Here is a 24,180-nt window from a genome sequence, read left to right as displayed (position 1 = left end):
TGTTTCAGGAAGTGGAGCTTAGTCGATTCGGCTCTGTGGGGAAGCATGACAGACGTAAGTTTAAAAGAATTCTCAAACCAAAGGTCTTGAAGGGTACCAGACATGGAGAACTGGAGCCTTATTTCACTATGCGTGTTGTTGGGTTTAACGACGAGGTGGGCTGTGTCTATAAACTCCTATTCAGGTTGGTTTTCAATTAACTAAGTTACTGGTATCTGTTATAATAAAATTAAGGATCGACTTGTGTATATGTAAATAATAAAGGTCAACATGGCTAAAATGAGAGTCAATGGGAAAATGCATAAGATAACGTTACGTTGTAAAAGAATGTGATATTATAACATGTGATGTCATAGTCATTCATTCAATGTAATTGAATGTAGGTGCATATAAACCGCCGATGTTTGGAGACTATGAAGCACAGAGACACTGGCAAGAAGTGACCTACAATCTACCTGTCCACGAATGGTTTGTCCCAAATTTTCTTCTATGGCCATGCTCTCAAACACTGGTGAAAGTGTATATTTCCTTGTCCAAAACCAGTATCATTACCATATTTGCCTAGATGTGAAGCCTAATATTTATTTTCTCCAACCAAGGTACTTTAATACTACAAATAATGACTTGAACTACTGGGGGCTTGACTATCCTCCACTGACAGCCTATCATAGTCTAATGTGTGCATATGTGTAAGTTTGATTTTATATTCTACATTATTCACAAAAGTTGCTTTTGGAAAAAAATATGATTGGTGATATGATGGTGTTATATTGCATGTGTGTTTTTATAGAGCAAAACTGTTCAATCCTGAATGGGTGGAATTGCATGCATCTAGAGGTTATGAAAGTCACTCTCATAAGTTATTCATGAGGGCAACAGGTAGGAATTGACTTAAAATATTAATAGCTTATTGATAATTAACTGTTTATTTAAATTAATTACATAGATGACACTTTCAATTCTGTGCTGAAACAGATTTTAGGCATTTAAACCCCAAGTACTATTCATAGGTCATTTTAAAAGTATGTAAACTGAATGGTCCGTGTTATCTTGGACCATACAGTATATCATTTATAGCCTACACAAGTTATCAGCCTGTTTGCAAGATGAGATGTAAATTATTATTATATTGCATGAAGGCCAAGCTCACTGTAATCTTACAGTAAATTGTATATTTATGCCTCTGGCCATTAAAATCAATACAGTCATATCTTGTTTCACTTACATGCTTTTATTTTCTCTGGACACAAAATAAATATTTACACATTTGCCTTCATTACCCTCCCCATCCCAGTTCTTTTTGCAGATGTTTTGATCTACATTCCAGCTGTTTTGCTTTACTGCTTTTACGTTTGTGATGGGTCCCCAAAACAAAAGGTAACTAAATAGTTAACCTCGAATTTTAAGTTGTTGCCATGTTTTTTAATCATTAAGATGCATTTATTTGGTCACATTGTTTCTTTGCATTCTTATAGGTTGCCACAGCTCTATGCGTCCTTCTCTATCCAGGACTTATACTGATTGACTATGGCCATTTTCAGTATCCTTTTCTTTAATTCTGCTCCGGTATTTATTATTAGCCTTTATTTATTATTAGCCTTTGCACAATTTATTTGTCATGCCTACAGTCAAATGTAGTGCTAAAATAGTGCACTTTTATTTGCACAATAAACAATACGCTGGTGTTTACCTTGCACAGTACAGTTAACATTCATTTAAATTTACATCTTTGACTGCATTTTCAGATATAACAGTGTGAGCTTGGGCCTGGCCCTATGGGGCATTTTGGGACTCGGTTTGAGCTGGGACCTGTTAGGTTCCTTGGCTTTTACCTTAGCTCTCAATTACAAGCAAATGGAATTGTACCACGCACTGCCTTTCTTCTGCTTCCTCCTGGGAAAATGTATCAAACAGGGCTTGACTGGTCGAGGGTGAGTCTTTTGTGTTGTTGTATTAAAACGTAATCTTAGTGGTTATGTACTTAAAACAATCTCCAGAGATTCCAGAAAGCACGTTACAGTAATCTTGAGAATATTTAAATATATTTAACACTGTGAATTTTGTTTAACAACTAAAAAGGGCCAGTGGTGGACCAATGCAGGAAAGTGGCAACAATCTTTGTTACATATTGTTTTATATTCTTAAAAGAGGAATTGAGGGCATTACAATTGTATGCAACACGCTATGAATAGTCCATAAGTAATTTCAAATATCAGCATGTTTATATGGTACTACAGGCACTCTCGGTGCAAGCACTCTTCTCATTGCTGCCTTGCATTTGTTTATTTAGTAACAATGTACCAAGGTCATTTGGAGGCAAATGTATTGGTGGATTAGTTGGCCTGGGAAGAGACATGTCCAGATGACTCTGTGGCCATGCCTGACCCTCCCTGCAATGCTTGTGCGTGCAACTGTATATCTACAGCTAAGAGGTGTTAGCAGCTCCAATATAACAACTGAAAAACTCTGAAGATATGTAGTCTCTACTCAAGTAGTCAAGAGTCTTGTTGCAATTTAAAACACATTAATCATGAAGAAAAAATAGTCTACTTTTGATAATGAAATGCAATCCGTGTAACAAATTGCAGTAGTAATGTTAATAGTAATTATAGTAATGTAACTGTAATTTTAACACTTATAGTGATAGTTCACCCAAAAATATAAATTCTGTCATTATATAGTCACCCTCTTGTACTTTCAAACCTGTATGACTTTGTTTCTTCTGCAGAACACAAAAGAAGATATTTTGAAGAATGATGTTACTTACAAGACTTACAAGAATAAGGAAACAATGAAACAATTTATCATAGGGAGGCAATAATACAAGTTATAACAAATATTAACACTTTTTGGCTTTGTTAAAATTTTCTTTTCAACTATTCCAAACAAAACATTCCACAACTATAATATATTGTGCTGAATGTTTAACTTTTTGTGTATATCCAGATTTTTACTGTTGGCCAAGATCTCATTGACTGTACTGGTGACCTTTGCCCTCTGCTGGCTGCCCTTTTTGTGCAACCCACAACAACCTCTGCAGATTCTTCATCGCCTTTTTCCCATTGGTCGTGGACTGTTTGAGGTATATGCATCATCATAAACCATATATTGCCATATACCTTCAGATCCACCTAAATAGCTTCCTTTATACTGATTGGATAATGTAACCGAGAATTTGCCATGTTTATGGTGAATTGTTTGTTTCATATTAATTTAGTGTGAATAACAACTAAATAAATAAAAAAACACAAAAAGTGTTTCTAAACCAAATATTGAAATATTCAGTTAATTGTGCTTAATTACGTTTTTGGTACTTAATATGTAATTAGATTTATTCAATATCTAATCAATATATTTATTATTTAATCGATTACTACACTATATAAGTATAGTACTGTACTATATCATATTTACACAAATGGGTATCATGTTTTGAGGTTAAGTTGAGAACGGTGGTAAAATGCATGTAAATCAGCATTATTTGCTGCTTAAGGATTGGGTTTTTAACACATAACGGCATGATACTTGTGATGCTTATTCAGCTCTGTGCTTTGTCTGTTATAAAATTTCCAATGCAGGGTCTTCTTGGAAATGCCCTTGAAATCCTTATCCACATGCATTAGATTTATCTATGAATGCATGCATGAATGCATAAATACACTGTTGCCAGAATATTATTTCAATGCAGATGCATGCATTGACACGATCCCATAAACTGTAAAACAGTGTGTTAAATTCAGGCTCTTTTCGTTGATACTAAAGCAAGGAAGACCAACTTGGTGCTGTTGCAATCACATCTATCTATATTCATATAGTCTCAATAAAAGACCCTTTGTCTCTAGAGCAGGATTTATCCTCTAGATCTGATTAGTAAACAGAGGAATCAAGTTGAGTTTATTGGAAAACAAGAGCTCTGTCCTATGCATTGTCCAAAGCCGGGTCTCATCTCTCGTGTAAGTCGATACCAAAACGCATTGTACGTGTACAGAGGTTCGCTTTTGAAACGTATCCGAAACTCTCTTGTCAGAGGGACGTGAGCCGTGCCGTGTTGTGAGAAGTAATTGAAAATTCTGCGTACGGCTCAGGGCCCAGAATATATCATGCGTTTGCTTGACATGAGGCTAACATAATACACAAGGTGAGAGTAATTCTAACCTAGAGCCTTGAGCATTTGTGACGAAGCGAGTGCTAAGCAAGTCTTGGCTGCGTGAGGTCTGCTAGCTTGCGTTTGGAAGGAACGCTAACGCTAGGTAACATTTAGCCGAGAGCATGTGTTTAAATACGCGGGTTAGCACTTGAGCAGGATTCTGGGATGGCACATGTACTGAGAGGAAGTTCAGGACAAACCCCTGACAAATGTTTTTTTTTTTTTATGTTTCAACTTATTCTTACATATGAGTGGAACATACAGCTGCGGAAAAAATAAGAGACCATTCCAAATTTTCATGTAATCAGCATTTCTAGGCGGTGGCCATTTCAGTCCAGTGTCTGTGGAATTTTAATCAAATCAAACCGAGTGACAAAGTCATGTAACAGCAATGTGAAAGACAGCATGACAAGACGCATGAAAACCGTAATAAAAATCGAGGTTATCACATTTTTTTTTCCCTAAATACATGTACATATTACTGAAAAAATACATCTTTTCTGTTATTTCTGTTTCTCCAGTTTTCATTTTCTACAAATTAATGCAAATAGAAACAATATTTTTGTTTGAAATTTGGGAGAAATATTTTGTGTTAATTTACAGAATAAAACAAAAGTAATTGTTTTACCTAAACACATACCTATAAATAGCAAGTTCAGTTAAACTGAAATGTTCTTTTAAATGGTCTTTTAATTTTTTTCCGCCGCTGTGTATTCACAGACATTAAATACAAAATACATTTTAATTTTTGATACAAAGAAATGTTGCTATACTAATACTGCTAGTAAGAATGTTAATAATAAAATATGATAAATAAAAATGAAAGATAATAATAGACCTTCACATAAAGGGTAATGATAATGATTTATGGCAAAAAATAAAATACTCAATATGGAGATACAAGGTTTCAGAAGGACAGCTGCGATATACTTTCATATGCTTAGTTTAGTATAAAAAGAAATGCCGAAAATAGTGAACTTGTTTACTGCTAAAACAACTGCTTGAAAAGGATTGTATTATTTATTTGCATTTGATACCTTTTTACCATTATATATCTTTATTGTCCTTAAAAATCTGCTACCAAGAGCGTTTACAAATATACAGTATCAAATCAAAAACCTCAACACCCAGGATGAATTACTAACCCAGTGTAAAGTATGAACAGTGTGAAACATGAAACAAGATATCCCTGGATTATTTACCCAGGGTTTAGAATGGCACCATCTTGAGACATCCAGAGAACTCTGGAAGTTTTTTCAAGTGCACCAATAGAATTGGTTTTATGTGCTTGCAGTTAGAACGACTGAATCCTCAGAGCTAGCTCATCTTCAGCTGTAGTGTCCACTCGTACATAAACACAGCTGTGAATAGCAGAGAGGAGTTTCTCAGAGGCAGACCTGAAATCTTTAGATCATTTCCTAATTCCACTGTTGCACAACTGCTGAAGGCCACCGGTCTTTGAGGAATCACATGGCGGTACCCCGGCGGAAAGGTCAAGGGGCACTCCTAGCGGATCGGTTTCCTAAGGTGCAACTCGGTCGGTGGCAAAACCACAATCTTTGCTAGCTGGCTGTCGGTATAAATGCACTTTGGCATGCACTTAGAAAGTCATAAGATTAGCATCATACGTTTAACCCCGTGTCTGTAAGTTTACAAATACGTGCATAGCTTTTTTGACATCCCGGTTCCTTGACGGGGTAATTTATGAGCGTGCAATACTTCACCCTTGCCCTTTGTACAAATGCCCACCAAGAATGCCCACAGGAATTTTTATTGCACTTTCAGTTGGGAAATGATTACTCCGAGTAATGTTACTTATGTGCTTTCTCTTCAAAAGTCACATGCCATTTAAAGACGCTTACCTTATTTGTCAGTACTAATTTTGTAAGCATGATCATGAATCTTTCAGGGTTATTTCGGAAAACCGTAATATTTGGCTACAACATTTTAATATAACGTATTTAAAAAATCACTTGTACCATTGGTGTTGTTGCGCACAACTGTGTAGGCTACATTGTATTTGAGATATCGCTAACAAATATTACAGTGTGCCTGGGATGTGAACGACACGGCATGTGTTCGAAACACGACCCAGTGGTTGATTTTAGAAAAATATATATTCCAAGAGGAATTTATTTATTATCAATATGATACATTTGTAATATTGAATATTTAGCTACAACCAGAGATAAAATCAATAATTATGAGGTCAAACCATTTATTTATTACATTCTGCACTTCCGTGAACTCCTACATACATGAACAGAAACCGAATCCAAGTCTCGACCTAAAATGAGATTGACACCCTTGATTTACACCAATTCAAACAACTGTTTATAAAGAGCGGAAAACTGATAGCGCGTGTATCATTCGTTCTCATTGTGTCATTCTGTCCGGAGCGCATTAGTGTGGTGACTTTGACAGCATGTGTTTGTTGACAGGATAAAGTGGCTAACACATGGTGCAGCTTGAATGTGCTGATAAAGATCAAGACCCTGCTGTCCAGAGAGACTCAGCTGTTCCTCAGGTAATCCTTCACCAGCCATTTACCCACCACCCTCACTTTTGTCTCTGTATGTACTGTATCTCCTCCTATCATGCAGCCTCTTTCAATCTACCAAGTTTGCAAAACACATCTCATTATAATGGAGACCACAGAGGGATTATGGGTAGTTAATGATATCAGAGATTTCGTGACTAATGATATGCGGACGCTAATCTGCAGGTGCAAGGGATTGGTTAAGATTATTTCTTTGAATATTTCCGTCGTGATTTACGACAATCTGTTTGTGTCTGTTTTCAATCCGCAGGGGTGGTCATAATTTTTTTCATATTTAAAATAAAAATGATTAAATATTTCAAACTTGGCATAAAATATGTTGATCATACAATAAAGCTGCAATCTATAATTTTTGCATATCTATTGCCATCTCTGTGTGAAATATAAAATTGCGGGTTACTTTACGTATTTATCTTTAAAGGAGTCATATGACACGGCTAAAACGAATATTATTGTTTGTTTTAGATGTAACGCAATGTGTATACACCATTTAAAGTTTAAAAAACGTTGTATTTTCCACATACCGTGCATGTTGTATCTCCTCTTTGCCCCGCCTCTCTGAAACGCGCTGATTTTTTACAAACCAGATTCCAAAAAAGTTGGGACACTGTACAAATTGTGAATAAAAACAGAATGCAATGATGTGGAAGTTTCAAATTTCAATATTTTATTCAGAATACAACATAGATGACATATCAAATGTTTAAACTGAGAGAATGTATCATTTTAAGGGAAAAATAAGTTGATTTTAAATTTCATGGCATCAACACATCTCAAAAAAGTTGGGACAAGGCCATGTTTACCACTGTGTGGCATCCCCTCTTCTTTTTATAACAGTCTGCAAACGTCTGGGGACTGAGGAGACAAGTTGCTCAAGTTTAGGAATAGGAATGTTGTCCCATTCTTGTCTAATACAGGCTTCTAGTTGCTCGACTGTCTTAGGTCTTCTTTGTAGCATCTTCCTCTTAATAAAAAAAAAAAAGTTTTCTATGGGTGAAAGATCTGGACTGCAGGCTGGCCATTTCAGTACCCGGATCCTTCTTCTACGCAGCCATGATGTTGTAATTGATGCAGTATGTGGTCTGGCATTGTCATGTTGGAAAATGCAAGGTCTTCCCTGAAAGAGACGACGTCTGGATGGGAGCATATGTTGTTCTAGAACTTGGATATACCTTTCAGCATTGATGGTGCCTTTCCAGATATGTAAGCTGCCCATGCCACACGCACTCATGCAACCCCATACCATCAGAGATGCAGGCTTCTGAACTGAGCGCTGATAACAACTTGGGTTGTCCTTGTCCTCTTTAGTCCGGATGACATGGCATCCCAGTTTTCCAAAAAGAACTTCAAATTTTGATTAGTCTGACCACAGAACAGTTTTCCACTTTGCCACAGTCCATTTTAAATGAGCCTTGGCCCAGAGAAAACGCCTGCGCTTCTGGATCATGTTTAGATATGGCTTCTTTTTTGACCTATAGAGTTTTAGCCGGCAACGGCGAATGGCACGGTGGATTGTGTTCACCGACAATGTTTTCTGGAAGTATTCCTGAGCCCATGTTGTGATTTCCATTACAGTAGCATTCCTGTATGTGATGCAGTGCCGTCTAAGGGCCCGAAGATCACGGGCATCCAGTATGGTTTTCCGGCCTTGACCCTTACGCACAGAGATTGTTCCAGATTCTCTGAATCTTTGGATGATATTATGCACTGTAGATGAAAACTCAAAAAAACTTCAAACTCTTTGCAATTTTTCTCTGAGAAACTCCTTTCTGATATTGCTCCACTATTTTTCGCCGCAGCATTGGGGGAATTGGTGATCCTCTGCCCATCTTGACTTCTGAGAGACACTGCCACTCTGAGAGGCTCTTTTTATACCCAATCATGTTGCCAATTGACCTAATAAGTTGCAAATTGGTCCTCCAGCTGTTCCTTATATGTACATTTAACTTTTCCGGCCTCTTATTGCTACCTGTCCCAACTTTTTTGGAATGTGTAGCTCTCACGAAATCCAAAATGAGCCAATATTTGGCATGACATTTCAAAATGTCTCACTTTCAACATTTGATATGTTATCTATATTCTATTGTGAATAAAATATAAGTTTATGAGATTCGTAAATTATTGCATTCCTTTTTTATTCACAATTTGTACAGTGTCCCAACTTTTTTGGAATCGGGTTTGTACAAAGCTCATCGCTCTGAAAAGCGAGGTGTGCTATGATTGGCCAGTTCACCAGTGCGTAGTGATTGGTCGAATACTGCAAGCATTTCACAGAAATGTAACGCCTCTTACCATATTCGGAACATCAGGTTCCAAAGCAATTGTACTGACAGGCGATACAATGAGATTTACAATTACGCCCACCTTAACTACGTGTAGATTTGGGCGGTCTTAGTCAAATCATGTTACGAAGTTACGTAGAATCGCCGGGGTGTGGTTACACGAGGCGTTTCAGGCAAGTCTGATTGAGCATTCGCTTTTGGATAGAATGCATCTTTTGTTCCCACACTTTCATTTGTGCAATTTAACGTGTCTAATACAAAACACAGAAAAACACGTACTTCCGCCATATGACCCCTTTAAGTATGTTATAAAAACAACTGACATTTCCTGCCAAGTCTGACCCGACATTATTTTAAGTACTTGCTCAATAACTAATTCGTATATTTTTAACCAAAAAAGTTTTACGGATTGCAGCTTTAAGCATTTTTTGCCTTTTTTGGTTGGAAAAGTAAAAATATGAGCAGGGCACTTTCAGAAAGCACTGACCAAACAAAAAGCATCTGATGTTAAAATGTACTTTTATATTAAAAATCGGGTTGGGTATCCAGTCTATTTGGCTCGCATGATGGACTATACTTGAATTTCTTGAAAAATTTCAGGCCTCAACTCAGAATTGTATAAAGATTTTTTTTATTTCGCTTTGTTTTTTCATTTTGTAATTGGCTTAAAGTTTAATAGCAAAAACTCAGCAAAACACACACATCAACTTGAAAAGGGTGCTAAACCAAAAAAGTCGGCACACCAAAGCTCCAAAGATCTCAAGTTTTAATCGACTTTCAGAAAACGTGTGACGTTTCAAAATGTATACAATGCTAGCACACCAAAGTTCCAAAAATCTCAAAAGGTTTCACATGTCAAAGTCGATTCAAACTTTTGAGATTTTTGGAGCTTTGGTGTACCGACTTTTTATACATTTTTCACTTAGTTAAAGTTTAGCAATTTTAATTAACAGTCTGTTGCCACAAGTGATAATTTGCAATTGCGCCTATTGGAAAATGTAGATTAGTCACTACACTAGTCAGTACAAAGTCTTGAATTGAGACCTGAAATCTTTTCAGTTGTAATGGAGGGTCCTCAGACCCACCCAGTGTTTGGCCATTCCAACCACCTTTCCTTTAAGACAGTGATGATTGAGGGGTTAAAGTCATTCTGTGAGTGCTGTGCCAGTATTTCATGCATGTACCGCATGCTGGGATCTTTCTTGTTTACCGTGAGGATGTATAAAAAGATCAGGCAGCCGCGTCCTCTGGTTCCATGGAATAGATTACGGGTTTGGCAACAGGGGCTCTTGATCGTATTTCTTCACTCTGTTTGTGTGTATAGTAAATCTTTGATTAATACATAGATGTATCCAATTAAATTGTTTGCGTGTTTGTTATTCTTGCAGTTTTGCGCTCACTGTTTTGTTCATCTTACCTTCATCAATAAAACTGTTGTTCAGACCAACTCTGTGGCAGTTTAAGCTCGCCTTGGTAAGTGGTGTCATGATTGTGCTTGCCTCTGACAGGGTTTGTATTTTTGACCACTGACGCTCTCAGTCTGTTTTTACTGTAGGTAAACTCCTCCCTGGCTTTCTTCCTGTTCTCCTTCCAAGTCCATGAGAAGTCCATACTTCTAGCAGCCTTGTAAGCACATGAAAATAATTAATACTACTTGATCCAAGAACACGCACACCCTGCATCCGAAATCACATTCTGCGGCAGTATGTCCTGAATTAGATGAAGTACCTACTTATTGACAGTTAAAACAGTACACTCTATATAGTAAGTGTGAGTGCAGTATGCATACATTTTGGACATACTATTGTACATCTGCAATGTTTTCATTGTCATGTGACCTGTATGTTCGTTCACCTATGACAGGAATTTTCAAACTTTTTTGTCAGCCGAACCCCTATGACCTCAATCATTTACTTGAAGTACCCCCTGACAGGTACTCCCCTTGAAGTAAATTTTTCAATAATTTAATAGCACATTAGCATGTTGAACTTTTTTGAGGTTTTATTAGTAGAATTTTACATAACTATTGTTATTTCCAAACATTTATTTGCGATTTTAATTGTTTTGTAAAAAATATATACAAGCATAATATAACAAAACTGCTAAAAATAAACTAAAATTAACATTAAAACTAAACGTATAAAAATGTATTCAAAATATTAATAAAATGAACATGAAAACCTATATTTTAATAAAACAACAATAAACTGAACGCAAAACTACTATAACCCTGTTGATAATTTATAATAATGTAGTTAAACAATTGCAATTTAACCACAAGAAATATATTTATTGATACCTAAATCAATTATACTTAAAAAGAGTTGCCCGGCTCAATGTTTTCCAGTATTTTTAATTTCTTAACCTTTTTTTATTTCTTACATTTATTAGCTCTTCATCCGTAGCCTAATTAAATAGACAAGTGTCCATCCGATGCATACTGAGAAATCTCCTGAAGCAGTAAATCATATGGCTATTTCTCACACATAGTTTTATGCATATTGAGGTTTTAAACATAATATTCATCACGCATACTGATTTTCACCCACTATATAGGTATTAACGTATGTGATTTTGGATGCAGAGACAGTCACAAATGTAACTATTTTGTAACGCAAACATACAATCGTTTAGTTTATTGTTTATATGAAGAGTGTCGTTTCAAAACCTTGCTCTGTTTGTTAGGGTAGTCTGACACGTGAATTACTGGCTCAACCAATGATGTGAATTTAGAGGCGGTACTACCTAATTTGCAAGGAAAGCAAATTTAAGGAAAGGCCTGGAGGAGTGTTTGGAAATGCTTAAAAAAATAATGCTTGGAAATAATTATTCCAAAACTTGCTATTTTGTTTGGTGCTGTTGAAATTAGACACTCCACCCCTATAATTATTCATTATTCACTATGCTGTAGTTTCGTATTTAGTATACTTTGTGTATTCCTGTATGTACTGTGTAACTGCTACAAAATAATCTAACATGTACATGCACACAAAAATGTCTAATAATAGTATTGACTCTACATATCTGCATCGTCTCAAAAGTCGTCATTGTGTTTTATAGACCAGTTTGCCTTGTCATCAATGAAATACCTCTGATTGCCATTTGGTTTCTTCTAACGTCGACTTTCAGGTAAGATGGCAAGCAATCTTTTACTTCATTAAAATGATAGTACTATAAATAAGTTCATGGCAAAGATAGAAACAAGATCAGCAAAGAAATAGCGAGAGGAAGTGTAGTAGCTGGTAGGGGAGTCCCAGCTGTCGAAACTAATTGTTGTTTGCATTGTTTAGTGTAAGGTGATCACTGGCTTACATGACATAGCCCACATACCATTAAACCAAAGACCTCTTTGTATAAACACAGCCCACCATTCTCTGCAATCATACCGATCGCTTCCACAAATACAGATTTAATGCTGCATATTTATGTTTTCTTGCGGAAGACATGAAGCTCTTTGTTATGGAAGATAATTGGATTATATTCTATGACAGAGTAATTGTTCCACCAGTAGGAAATATATACACATAAGCATACAGAGACAAAACATTGCCACAATTTTCTATGCCCCAAACACACACCATTAATTTCAAGGCTTTTTTACTAATTATGGCGAAATGATGTGCCATCAAAATTCACAGCTCGTATTGTTTTGCTTCACCATGAGCTGTTCCGCTTACACAAAGATTTATTGTCAAGGCACTTGCTCAATGGCAGAATGTTTTATAATAGGATAAGGTTGGTACGCAAGTTATTGTTTTTCAGATAGGTGCCTATGAAACAGCTAGATTTGAATGTTTACTTCTAGGCTTAATTGTAATGTTTGAACATCGTATCATCATTTCTAATGTATAATACTGCACAATAAATAAATAAAAAATTATGCTGTGATAAAAAAACAATGTATAAAAAAACAGTAATTTTATGGAATTTTACTGGTTTATTTTACAGAATTTTCACGTATTTTTTGAAATGCGGTAAAAAATGTCAAATTACATAAATAGACTGCAAATTTAGTCATAAAGCTGTGTAAAATAAGTGATGTTACTTTACAAAAAATTGATTTTTACTGTTTTTATGGTGCCCCGCTGCCAGAATATTACAGTTTTTATGTTTTTTACTGTGCACATATCCAGATTTGACATTTACTTATAGGTTTAATGGTAATGTTTGAACATTGTATCATTGTTTCTAATGTATAATACTAATATTTATAAAACAAATAAATAAAAATGTTTTTATGCTGTGATAAAAATATAATGTAAAAAACGATAATTTTATGGAATTTTACTCTTTTAGTTTTAAGAATACAGTAAAAAAAATTACAGAAAAAGATGGCAAATTTAGTCTTATTTTATTTATTTTCGTTTTTCTGGCGCCCCGCTAGAATATTACCGTTTTTTACTGCGCACATACTGTATCCCCATCAAAAATTACTCATTGAATAAATTAATCAATATTCTTGTCCATTCTTATTAATTAATCCAAGAGCAAAAACCTGAACTGCACATGTCCAAAGTTTTTTTTATTATACAGAGATAGTGTAGTGTAGATAGGCGTAAGTAAGGCGTAACGTTTTTGGGTACACACAGAAAGACGTTATGAGATATATGTATTGTTTGGGTCTACAACTGTCTCTGCTTGTCATTCTAGTGAAGTTAAAATAGTTGTAGTATGCGAGTACAAAATAACTGCAGTGTTCTGTGAAAGATAGGATCAGGATACTGCTTGTATTTCTTATGTCTTATGTATTTTTTGTTATTCTCCTTAGCATGCTCCCCCTGCTGTTGAAGGACGGCCTTCTGCTGCCATACGTAGTGACCTCACTGGCGTTCCTCTTTCTGAGCCTGTATCTGCTCTCAGCTTTAGAGAGGAGTATAGATGAAGAACTAAGGCTGGGCATCTTTCACAAACTCTCACAGCACGGTCTCCCTAAACTCAAACTCGGCCAGATCATTAAAGGGACGGTAAGTTAACTCTGACAGTCACGGCCCATTACTCCACGCCACTGACATTATTGAAATGGATGCTCCTGAAGAAGTCAGCTCAGCGTACAGTCCCCACCTGAAAAATTGCCTGTAACTTTAAGATTAGTTTGACCCCTTGCTCTTCTTAGCGCTTTTGAGGACTGAACGTTTCAGCAGGTCTTCGCGTGAACTTACGAGACGAGGAGATGTGCTATTTAGGTAGCGTGAGTCATTAACACAGGTTTGCCTAGATATATTTATTTACACAAGAGACATAAATAAGGGGGCCCTAGGATTGAGCTAGAGTTTCATAGAGGGTCTTGTTGCTCACACCAGCATTTCCACTGATCCTTCACTCCATCTGTCCTAAATAGACATGTTAATGTTTATACCTCCTACAACAGACTGGAAAAAAGGCACAAGGCTTTGTTCAGACAGGTAGCAAAAATCAGATTTTTTATTGTTTGCATAGTTGCTTGTTTAAAATAATGCTCATAAACCCCAAACCCGTCAATCACTTTGGACACAACATGTAACACCATATTGTATGGAGTTGCAGTGCGGATAGTTACAATGTGGTGTCTTATTGTTAAGTATCTCAAATCATGTTTCTTCTCTGTTGTTGTTTACAGTTCTGGTTGTCACTGGTGGCCATGGCTGGTCTGAGCTTTACAAGCGTCTGGCTGGAGCCACCGGCCAGGATGCCCGACCTGTTTCCAGTGCTTGTGTCCGTTCTCTCCTTTCTACACTTTCTGGGCTTTGTCATATATTTTAACTTCGTTCAGTTGTGGGAGCCACAGAAGCAAAAGAGTCAAAAGAAAACGAACTGAAGAGAGAACCATGACTAGTGCTGTCAAACAGAAGACATGAACAGGATGGGAATAGTTTGGGAAAATTCAATTTCCACTTAATGAGGTTTGCTGAACTTGTTGAGAATAGTGAATCCAGTGAAAAGATAGTTCTGCCAGACTTTCTCTCACTTGTTTGCCTTAAAGGGATACTTCACAGAAAGATGAAAAATCTGTCATCATTTACTCACCTTCGAGTTGTTCCAAATCTGTTTAATTTCTTTGTTCTGATGAACACAGAGAAAGATATTTGGAAGAATGCTTATAACCAGACAGATTTTGCCCCCCATTGACTACCATAGTAGGAAAAAAATACAATGGTAGTCAAAAGTGCCCCAGAACTGTTTGCTGTCCTACATTCTTCAAAATGTAGTAAGTAAATTTTCCTTTATGGGAGTCAATGGGGGACAAGATCTGTTTGGTTATAAGCATTCTTCCAAATATCTTTCTCTGTGTTCATCAGAACAAAGAAATGTATACAGATTTGGAACAACTAGAAGATGAGTAAATGATGACAGAATTTTCATTTTTGGGTGGAGTATGCTTTTAAGAGACAAATTCAGTGGGATATTGGTGTTGTGTCAATGACCAGGCAATAAGGGACCACTAGTGCTTTTTTGTAATATTTTTGATACATCATTAAATGTTTTGTTTTTTACCATATTTGTTAACATGGGTATTAGGACTTTTCTAATAACCCGACATTGAACAAAAGATCATGCCAAATAAATGAACATGGGGAAAAATGAGTATGACTATTAAAGTTTGATTTTTCATGTGGTAATCGAAGGAAAAAATTAATTAAACACAACAAAAGTGAAAAACTGATGACAAAGCTACGCATTAAAACACTTCAAATCTATGGGCTGTAAAACAAAAATGATGGAAGGAGACATATATGAACATAATGCTGTAAAGCTGAAACACCAGCGAAAAAGTACAAGCGATCTTTTTCACCCCTCTTTGTGCGAGTTAATGACGGCCATTAAAAAAATCCATTACAACTATAAATGTTATCGGGTCACAAAGGGGCTACTGTGTTACAATGTGCTCCAGCTACACAGCCACGCACACAAAATGAAAGAATGAACTGATTTTGTTAAACCGTTTTACACATTAGAAAAAAAAGACAGCAACACAAAAAAAAGGCTGAAGCTAATATTGAAAAATTATACCCATCAAGATCAAATTGTTATTAGATCCTGGCTGCTGATCTTAAAACTCTTTCTCTAAACTTGACGGTCAGACTTTACAGCCTACAGTTAACAGACAAAATAGATGAACCATGAGTTGCTGGGAACAAGTTCTTGTTCTTGCCAACTGCTGTCCTATGGTTTGGATGTGACAAGTGTGTGTTTTGTTAGGTCAGCTTAAGCTTTTGTCCTTCACGTGGCCTCTAGAAGTGATAAAGTGACAGTTACGTGATCTACCTTGGGCAGAAATAGGAAAATGTTTGAGTGGCCACCAGCTGCTACCCAAGTCGGACACCAAGAGAAGATTCTTCAGCGGCTGCCAAAGTAAAGAAACGGATCAACAATTAGTTCTTTTAACTTCAGTACATCTTTGTGGATATGTATGTGTGTGTATTTGCTTTTTTATACCCACACACACAAAAATGTATATATGTATCAGATCTGGGTGTCTATAGATTTCTCTCTGCGTCAGTCCTAATGGGACAGTATACCAACAATAAGAACACTATTTTGGCAGCGACGTGTATTACAGAATCAACATTTTGTCAGATTCCCGGTGAAAGGAAGGAAAAAAGCGTTCGGCGAGTGGATTCAATGTAAATGTGTCTGAGATGAGACGGCAAGATGTCTGCAGCGCTGTCTCATTTTCCCTACATTGGAAAGACTGACAGCCTCCTCAGACATCTCACCGCTTTCAGACTGACAGAATGTTCAGTGTACATCAAATACGCTGACAGAGAGCTTCAGCCTTGCCAAACGGAGATCTGTTCCATTTGCAACTGCGCACGGAATTGCATAAACAGACACGAACTACTGTGGGAAATGCACGTTGTGTGTGTCTTTGTAAATCTGTCATATTTCAATATGCCATGTCCATTTAAATAGACATTTAATAAGATGGGTGTAAAAATATATCGTGATAGAAAAATATGTGATATGTATTGTAGAGCTATGTGAATTTTTTTAGCATATGACAACGACCACTTAATAATATTGGTTGAGCTGCCAACACATGACCTGTGTCAACATATACTGTAGTTTTTTTCTACTTTTACGAAGCTCACTCTTAAGAGAATACATTTCTTAATTCTTTTTTAATAATTTTTTGGTGTGTAAAATACAGTTTTATTTCTCTGTGACAGATCCACTGTTTATTAATTTACATACAGAAGGTTAGTCTGGACCTTGAATGCTGTCAGTTACTTAAAGGGATAGTTCGCCCAAAAATGAAAAATAATTTATTATTTATTCACCCTAATGTCATTCCAAACCTGTATGACTTTTTTATTCAGCAGAACACAAAAGAAGATATTTTGAAGAATGTCGGTAACCAAACAACATGGGACCCCACTGACTTCCACTGTACGTACACAAAACTACCGAGACATGTCTCAAAATATCTTCTTTTGTGTTCCACAGAAAAAAGGACATAAACAGGTGTTAAACCATATTTAATGGAATATATGACTTAATTAGGACACCATATTTGTCAATAATAAACAGAGTATTTTAAGGATACTGATGTACTGGAAATCTTATTTATTAGTTCTGTCAAGTTTTGGGATAATAACGAGGTGGGGTCTTTAATCCATGAAATAACTGTCCGGTCTCATGAAATCACAAACCATTAGAAGATCTGCTTAAGTGTGATGCTTGTCTACACAAAACGCGCTGCCACAATGCCAGAGAGTGTGCGTGTTGTTTATAGATAGCATCTTACTGGGCCAAGTAAAAGGAGGCCAGCCTTTAAAACAATTTGGTTTGATCAAAAAACACAAATTATTGTAGAATTCAGTTACAAGACAAGAATGTAACAAGACAAACATTTAGAATGTCAAGGATACCTTAAGATCGCCTTCAGAAATTCATAAGAGCTGCTGGTCTGTTTTAAACCTGTAAAAACAACACACATGAACACACACTTTATGTTGAACATCTTTAAAGCTGGACACTACATTTCGAGTATGCATGAATATGTACACGTGCAGTCTAACTCCAGAGGCTCTTACCATATAAATCATCCCATCAGTCATGAATTTTGTAGACTGCTGCAGCTGCCATTGTTAGATGATCTAAATGCAAATGATCTGAATGCAGCTAAAATAACCTTACCTCACATTTCATTCTCCTGCAGGACATGTGACCAAAACACAGGATGCAGAGAACTGCTGGCTTCAACCCTCCCCACCCAAAACCTTCTAATATACAGCAGCCCTTTACTTGTGCTGGTGTTTTCCATTAAAACGACTCAAATGTAGCCCAAACAGACCCCATTTATCCTTCAGCGGTCGAGGATTGATGTGATATTAGCAGGGTCTCTGACCCCGTCCCAGCCAAGAACCCAAAACCTATTTGTTTTATTACATTTTAAGGAATTTTTAATACAGTCTATTAAGGCTGTCTTACAAATCTCCCACGACTCGACCCCATCTGGTGTCTGATCAATTTTTATACTGCTGATCCGCTCCCTTCCTTCTCATTTTGTCATCGCAAAATTCATATTATATAGGATTTTCTTATGGAAAACTTGCCATAAAAATCTGCTCGGACGTGTGATGATGCGCACGCGAGGCCACCTCGCGAAGACGGAGCGGGCATTTGTTTCAGCGGTAAGCAGAACTGTTTAAATGTTATTTATTTTCATGCTCCAAAGAAAATATATTGTGAAGTGCAACATTGATTTAGAACATAACAATGTCTCTGTACGGGCGTCGGAGAAGCGGAGGCAGGGCCCGATTTATGAATCCTTTGCTCAGCTCCTTTAATTGAATTTTCCAAATCTCTCGCCACACAGAAATAATCAATACCCCCGGACCAGGCGACAAACCTGCCTCAGAATTATTGCGCTCTCTCTTTTTCCATTTTGCGCTCATCAGCAACATGCGCGCGCGCGACGCTGTGGACTTGGTAATGCCTGAATAAGCGAGAAAATTGATGGCGGGACTGATTTAAGAGAGATGGCTTCTCTAGAATGCTCGGGAAAACTCATTTTCCTGAAAGAGTTTTGCGTAAACATCGTGCTAAAAGTCCCCTTAATGCTGCCATACCACTCGAAAGAATATTTTACGTAGCATTTAAATGCTGAGGGGGGGCGGCTTCTGTTTGGGGCATGGATTCAGCGGTTTGCCTGTCAAAGTTAAAATATCCTTGTGGATTTTCTCAGCTGTCTTGGCGGTATCACACAGCTTGGCTTTTACATAGAGTAGTGTCATATCCTCACCATCATGTGTCATCGGGCTCTTGTGCAGATCAAGTGACGCTGTGAGTGTATTTGCGCGAGCGGCTGAGAACTCTAATGGCAATGATGTGTCTCTCTGAAATCCAGGGTATTAGTGATGCGTGCCAGAATCGAATGGTGTCTCGAGCGTTCTCTTACTCGGAAACTGTTTACAGACATCTTAAACTACACATGTAAACAAATGACAGGTGTCATTTTAAAGCATCATACCATAGGGTTCTGGCCTTTCAAAAACCATTCACAACTATTAGAAAATGAAAAGTTGAACCAACATTAAAGGAAAAGTTCACCCAAAAATGTAAGTTTCTTTCATAATTTTCCCAACCTTATGCCATCCCAGATGGATATGGCTTCCTTCAGTTAAACACAAATGCATAATTGTTTATTTAATCATGTTATCTTATGGTTCTTGTGTATGGTGAAGAGATCAAATGAAATATGAGGGGGACAACTAGTCACAACACACCAGAAATAACAAATTCAAACTCATTCATTTTTGGGTGAACTATTCCTTTAAGAAACGTTAATCATGTAATTTCAGACTTACATGAAATACACATTGAGAAAAACATTTGATTCAGATGTACTCTGATGCTTCCCTAAATTTGATATCTAAAGCATCTTACTTAAACATTCCATATTTAGTTGTGCTTCTGGGAAAAATGTTTATTTTTCATGGACAATCACAATCCTTTCCCGGAGACGACAAGTAATTCGATTTTGTCGCTACAATCTAATTCACAAGTTTTCAATTCCCCCACAGAAAGAGGTCTTTCATAACCAAGTAAATGAAAAACATTTGACAAATTCAAATTTTGAGAACCTAAACACATTTCTCCCTCTTTGCGTTCTATCTTTTCCATGTGTGTGCCCATCGCCCTTATATTTACAATATTGCTACATTGTTTTTTTAATTAAGCACAATTATTAGCTTGACAAAGTATTCAGCATACTGTAACTATCTGACCTGAAAAGTTCCACTTAAATATAAATGTTTTAGTCCTGCTTTGATGACAGCATACACAATCCTAATGATACTCGTTAGTCCAGCATGATTCGAGGAGGTTTCAAAAAGCATCATGTGAGCCGCAATGAAAGCAAGAAAATCTGACCTTTCCTTGGCTAAAGTAACATAAATAATATAGAATTTACTTTCATAGATTTGATTTTGTTTGTAAAAATTTCATAATGAAGACTTTTAAGGTTTATAATAAACTCTAAATGTAGACATCTGAACCCCACACTACAAGTCTATCCATGATACATCAATGTCCACTATGGTAAACATGTCATATTCCTATGTGGCCTTGATAAACAATTTGTTTACTCAATGTATGTCATCAAACAACAAAGGGCTGATTCTTGTCCACAGCCGTCAACATAAAAACTGTGCTGTACTGTTGTTGTTCTCCACATTTATAATTTTCACGCTTCGCCATGTGATCAGAATCATGACATTCCTTTGGTGTCAAACTCCAAGCAACATATACACAGAGATTTTTGAGTGTGACCAATTAAGACAATTTCAGGCGACCTTATCTTAAAAACACGCTGAACTTCATCACAATCCGACCATTGAGTCGCAACAAATCACCATTGTGCGATTGAATCACAAGTGCAGCTTTGCTGGGGGCAGAATGTGTGCTTGAAATAATCGAATTAATTCGGTCCCATGAAGACGAGTTCTTGATTGTTTGTGTTAGGAAAATGCAATATTTTTCTTAGAAAAAGAGAACCTTTTATATTTGCCGAGATCTTAACAAATGTCTATGAACACACTGCATTCAAAAGCCAAATCTCAACTCAAAAGTCCCATGTGACCAAGACACAGAACTTGAAAGGTGCTTGAAATCAATCACGACTTGCATACAAGCGTAACACAAAATGTTTTCTTTCTTTGCATCTTTCATGTAAAGCAACAGGGTCACAATCATCATACTGTAATTTGAATCAATTCAATACGGGACATAACTTATCCTTGTGTCAGGGCCTAACAAAACTGTTTTTGCACTGGTTGCTATCTGATATGAAAGGTTGGATGTCAACTGTACATGGTTTTAACGTTAAATCAACATGTGAATTAAAGTCTGAACAATCATTTGATTCACTCACCTCTGACATGACCCTTGTTTGTGTTTGGTCTGTGTGCAGAAGATGCAACTTTGGAAGCTGAAAAGCAATCGCATGTTTGTTTCAGCTGGAATATCTTGTGCAAATATGTTATCAATGTATGTAAGGGACATAGCTTAGAGAAAGAACTCACACAGATCTTCATGCCTCTTGAGTTCAGTTTGTAGATCAGCAGGACCCATCAGCAACAGACTCCTCAGCTCACTACTGCCCTCTACTGGCTACAACCACAGACAAAAACAGGATAGCAAAGCACAGGGCCCATTTCGCTCTCTTACATGATTAAATATGGCACTTCAGCACTACAGAACCAATAAAATGCTTTAACTGCTGCTGGCTTCGCACATCAAATCCAGTCTAGTCCAGTCTAAACCTGTACAAGTTCAGGAATCGCGTGTGATAATAAATACAACAATAAAAATACATATCTGTGAAAAACTAATAAATCACTAATAATAAATAATCAACATCCTCTAGGTGGCTGAAATCACAACAATGCCTATGATGGTTATGGGTCTAGTCTAGTCCTAGTCTAGTTAATAGCTCTAATGTTGAAATTGAGTCTGGCCACTCTATAAACTGTGAAAACTGTGGTAATACAACCATATATTATATACATACCATTAATGTCTCCAGCTGGTGCCTGTATTTCATTATGTCTTTGACAGATCTTCTCACCTTAGATCTGAGGAACACAATTCTGAAAGAAATTGCAGATTTTCATTTTTTAAATTGTATTTTATCATTAAACTACTAATCAGCCACGTACAGTACGATGACAGTTGTGTGGAATATTTGCTCGGTAAAGACACAGGCTTCCTGCTTCGTATTCAATATTCAAGCACGAGGTCTGTGAGGGCAGGACTAGCTGACTAAGAAAAAGATATTAACACATTTTTAATACATATTTAAAAATATTGGGAGACGAATTTAAAAGTTGGCAAAATCTTCCACAAGCCCCTTCGCCCCATCACGCTCAAGGTCTCTTCCGCACGAGATCAGTTCTCTTCACTTTGACTCCCCAAATGAATACTTTCTTAAATGAATCATAAGCCCGCTCTCTTTATTGATGTTTTTATATATATTTAACTAGCTTCCTCTTAAATGACTGCACTATAAAATTCAAAACTAATGCTTGTCTTGATGGATCGCACGGAGCTCTGTGTTAGTATGCGTTGGAAAGGAAATAGGTCTTTTCTTAAACTCTCCTTATCCAACTATTTTTAGTGCTGTGTAAATCAAAGAGGTTTTTTGCTGGGGATGAAATTCCCTCCATGTCCTGTCATTAAATTCTGATCAGTCATAATGGCTATCAGCCAAGTGGGACAAAGGAAATATCCAGTAATGAGGAGAAATTTCTTCTTGTTCCACTGCTCCAGTTATACCAATGTTAGTAGCCTCATAAAAAATACTTTGGTGGCGCTCTGGTCCTTATTTGCCTGCACTTAAGTTATTGAGGTGTATTGTTATTTTTCTAAAGTAGTGTTGGGATGTTTTTGATTTGTAATTGTTCGCATCCTTACCTCTCTGCATCTGTCATTGGCTTTTTTGTTTTAGGGGTATTCGTTTTCTTTCCATCTGCTTTCGAAGTACCTGCTGATGAAGCACTAAATGTCAGTGATTTATCAAATAAGCAAGAGTAAATACATTATTAATGCTGCTACACAGAAAGCTGATCTAAATGTAAAATCGATAGGTTATTCCTACAGTAATATATACAGGTAACAAGATGAGCACAGGATCGTTTATATAAATAAAAAGAGAAAGAGAGAATACACACACGACTTCACAATAAAAATGAAAAATGGAAACTTCTCAAGGGCTGGACATAGATTGTGGTTTCCAGTACCTGCAGGTTTAGTTGCAGGACTCATCAACCGGGTTCCAGTCATAGGGGAATAATTTTTGTTTGGTGCATGCCTCTTAGCTGGGCTCTAAAATAGAAATTATTTTACAATTATGGTCCTTTATATTGTATAATAATCTTTATATTGTTGATTTAATAAACAAATATATTCAAACCAAATAGCTAGTATAAAACACTGAAAACCCTTTTATGATTAAAAATCAGCAATAAATTGAACTCACGTTTTCTTTGTCATGTAACTGAAGGGCTCTCTTTACACTGTGGGTGAATCGGAGATGAAAATGGAGAGGTTGATAAACACTGCACCAACACTTTTGCTGCGTTCAACATGCCTCGGATTTCGGATATTTCCCACCACAAACCCCGGAAGTAATGTCTGGAATTAGTAACATGAAAAGTAATTAGTATTAAAACATTAATGATACTAGTGATTAAGTACCATTAGTACATTACGAGTATTTATTAACATTAACGAGTAGGTCTGACATTATTTCCGGGTTGAGGTGGAAAATAACCTAAATCCGATGTGTTTTCAACGCAGCTAAAGTGTAGGTACAAGAAAGTGCAATAACCATAGACAATGCATACGTCGAATTCAGAAGCCGGAGTCCTAAAACCGTTTACAGAAATGGAACTAAAGTACCATGCTATTACTATGGTATTTTCTGAAATAAGAATTTCAAGTAAATACCACGGTAACTAACTTATATGAAAACGGTCAGTGTTCGTGGTAACTGGTAACGTTACTACAACCACCTCATATTATCACCACACTGCATTACGCACCGTACTTTTGTAACATTAGCATACTGTCGTTGACTAGTTGCAGTAATGTTTACAACATCATGTTAACGTAGTTTAAAATATGAGAGACATGTAACTAACGTTATACACTTACGGCATTTTGAATGTTTCTCTTCTCCTTGTGGCGCGTTTATTTGTAGTTCGGAG

At 36.7% G+C, this 24,180-nt stretch overlaps 2 protein-coding genes across 3 annotated transcripts; one reads left to right on the top strand and one right to left on the bottom strand.

Annotated features, from left to right (window-relative positions):
• Positions 1-3: 3 nt before the first annotated feature.
• alg6 (ALG6 alpha-1,3-glucosyltransferase) lies at positions 4-15,550 on the top strand. The gene is made up of 14 exons (XM_057338678.1): positions 4-184; positions 384-468; positions 600-689; positions 791-879; positions 1,295-1,377; positions 1,476-1,540; positions 1,746-1,931; positions 2,947-3,082; positions 6,589-6,674; positions 10,378-10,462; positions 10,545-10,615; positions 12,050-12,118; positions 13,758-13,953; positions 14,586-15,550. Exons 1-14 carry the CDS (start codon positions 103-105, stop codon positions 14,781-14,783), a joined length of 1,521 nt encoding a protein of 506 aa, XP_057194661.1. The 5' UTR covers positions 4-102; the 3' UTR covers positions 14,784-15,550.
• Positions 15,551-15,659: 109 nt separating this feature from the next.
• Positions 15,660-24,177, bottom strand: itgb3bp (integrin subunit beta 3 binding protein). 2 transcript variants are annotated; one of them, XM_057338679.1, is made up of 9 exons: positions 24,128-24,177; positions 23,451-23,487; positions 23,212-23,296; positions 22,886-22,958; positions 21,984-22,062; positions 21,496-21,583; positions 21,345-21,401; positions 17,839-17,887; positions 15,660-16,310 (listed from the first exon to the last, which is right to left on the bottom strand). In XM_057338679.1, exons 1-9 carry the CDS (start codon positions 24,130-24,132, stop codon positions 16,304-16,306), a joined length of 480 nt encoding a protein of 159 aa, XP_057194662.1. In that variant the 5' UTR covers positions 24,133-24,177; the 3' UTR covers positions 15,660-16,303. The 2 variants fall into 2 exon arrangements, with proteins under 2 accessions (XP_057194662.1, XP_057194663.1); XM_057338680.1 differs by having other exon boundaries at positions 22,886-22,955.
• Positions 24,178-24,180: the final 3 nt, after the last annotated feature.

The sequence above is a fragment of the Triplophysa rosa genome, linkage group LG7, assembly GCF_024868665.1.
Source record: "Triplophysa rosa linkage group LG7, Trosa_1v2, whole genome shotgun sequence".
Classification (NCBI taxonomy): domain Eukaryota; kingdom Metazoa; phylum Chordata; class Actinopteri; order Cypriniformes; family Nemacheilidae; genus Triplophysa; species Triplophysa rosa.
This window is presented reverse-complemented; position numbering and strand designations above follow the sequence as displayed.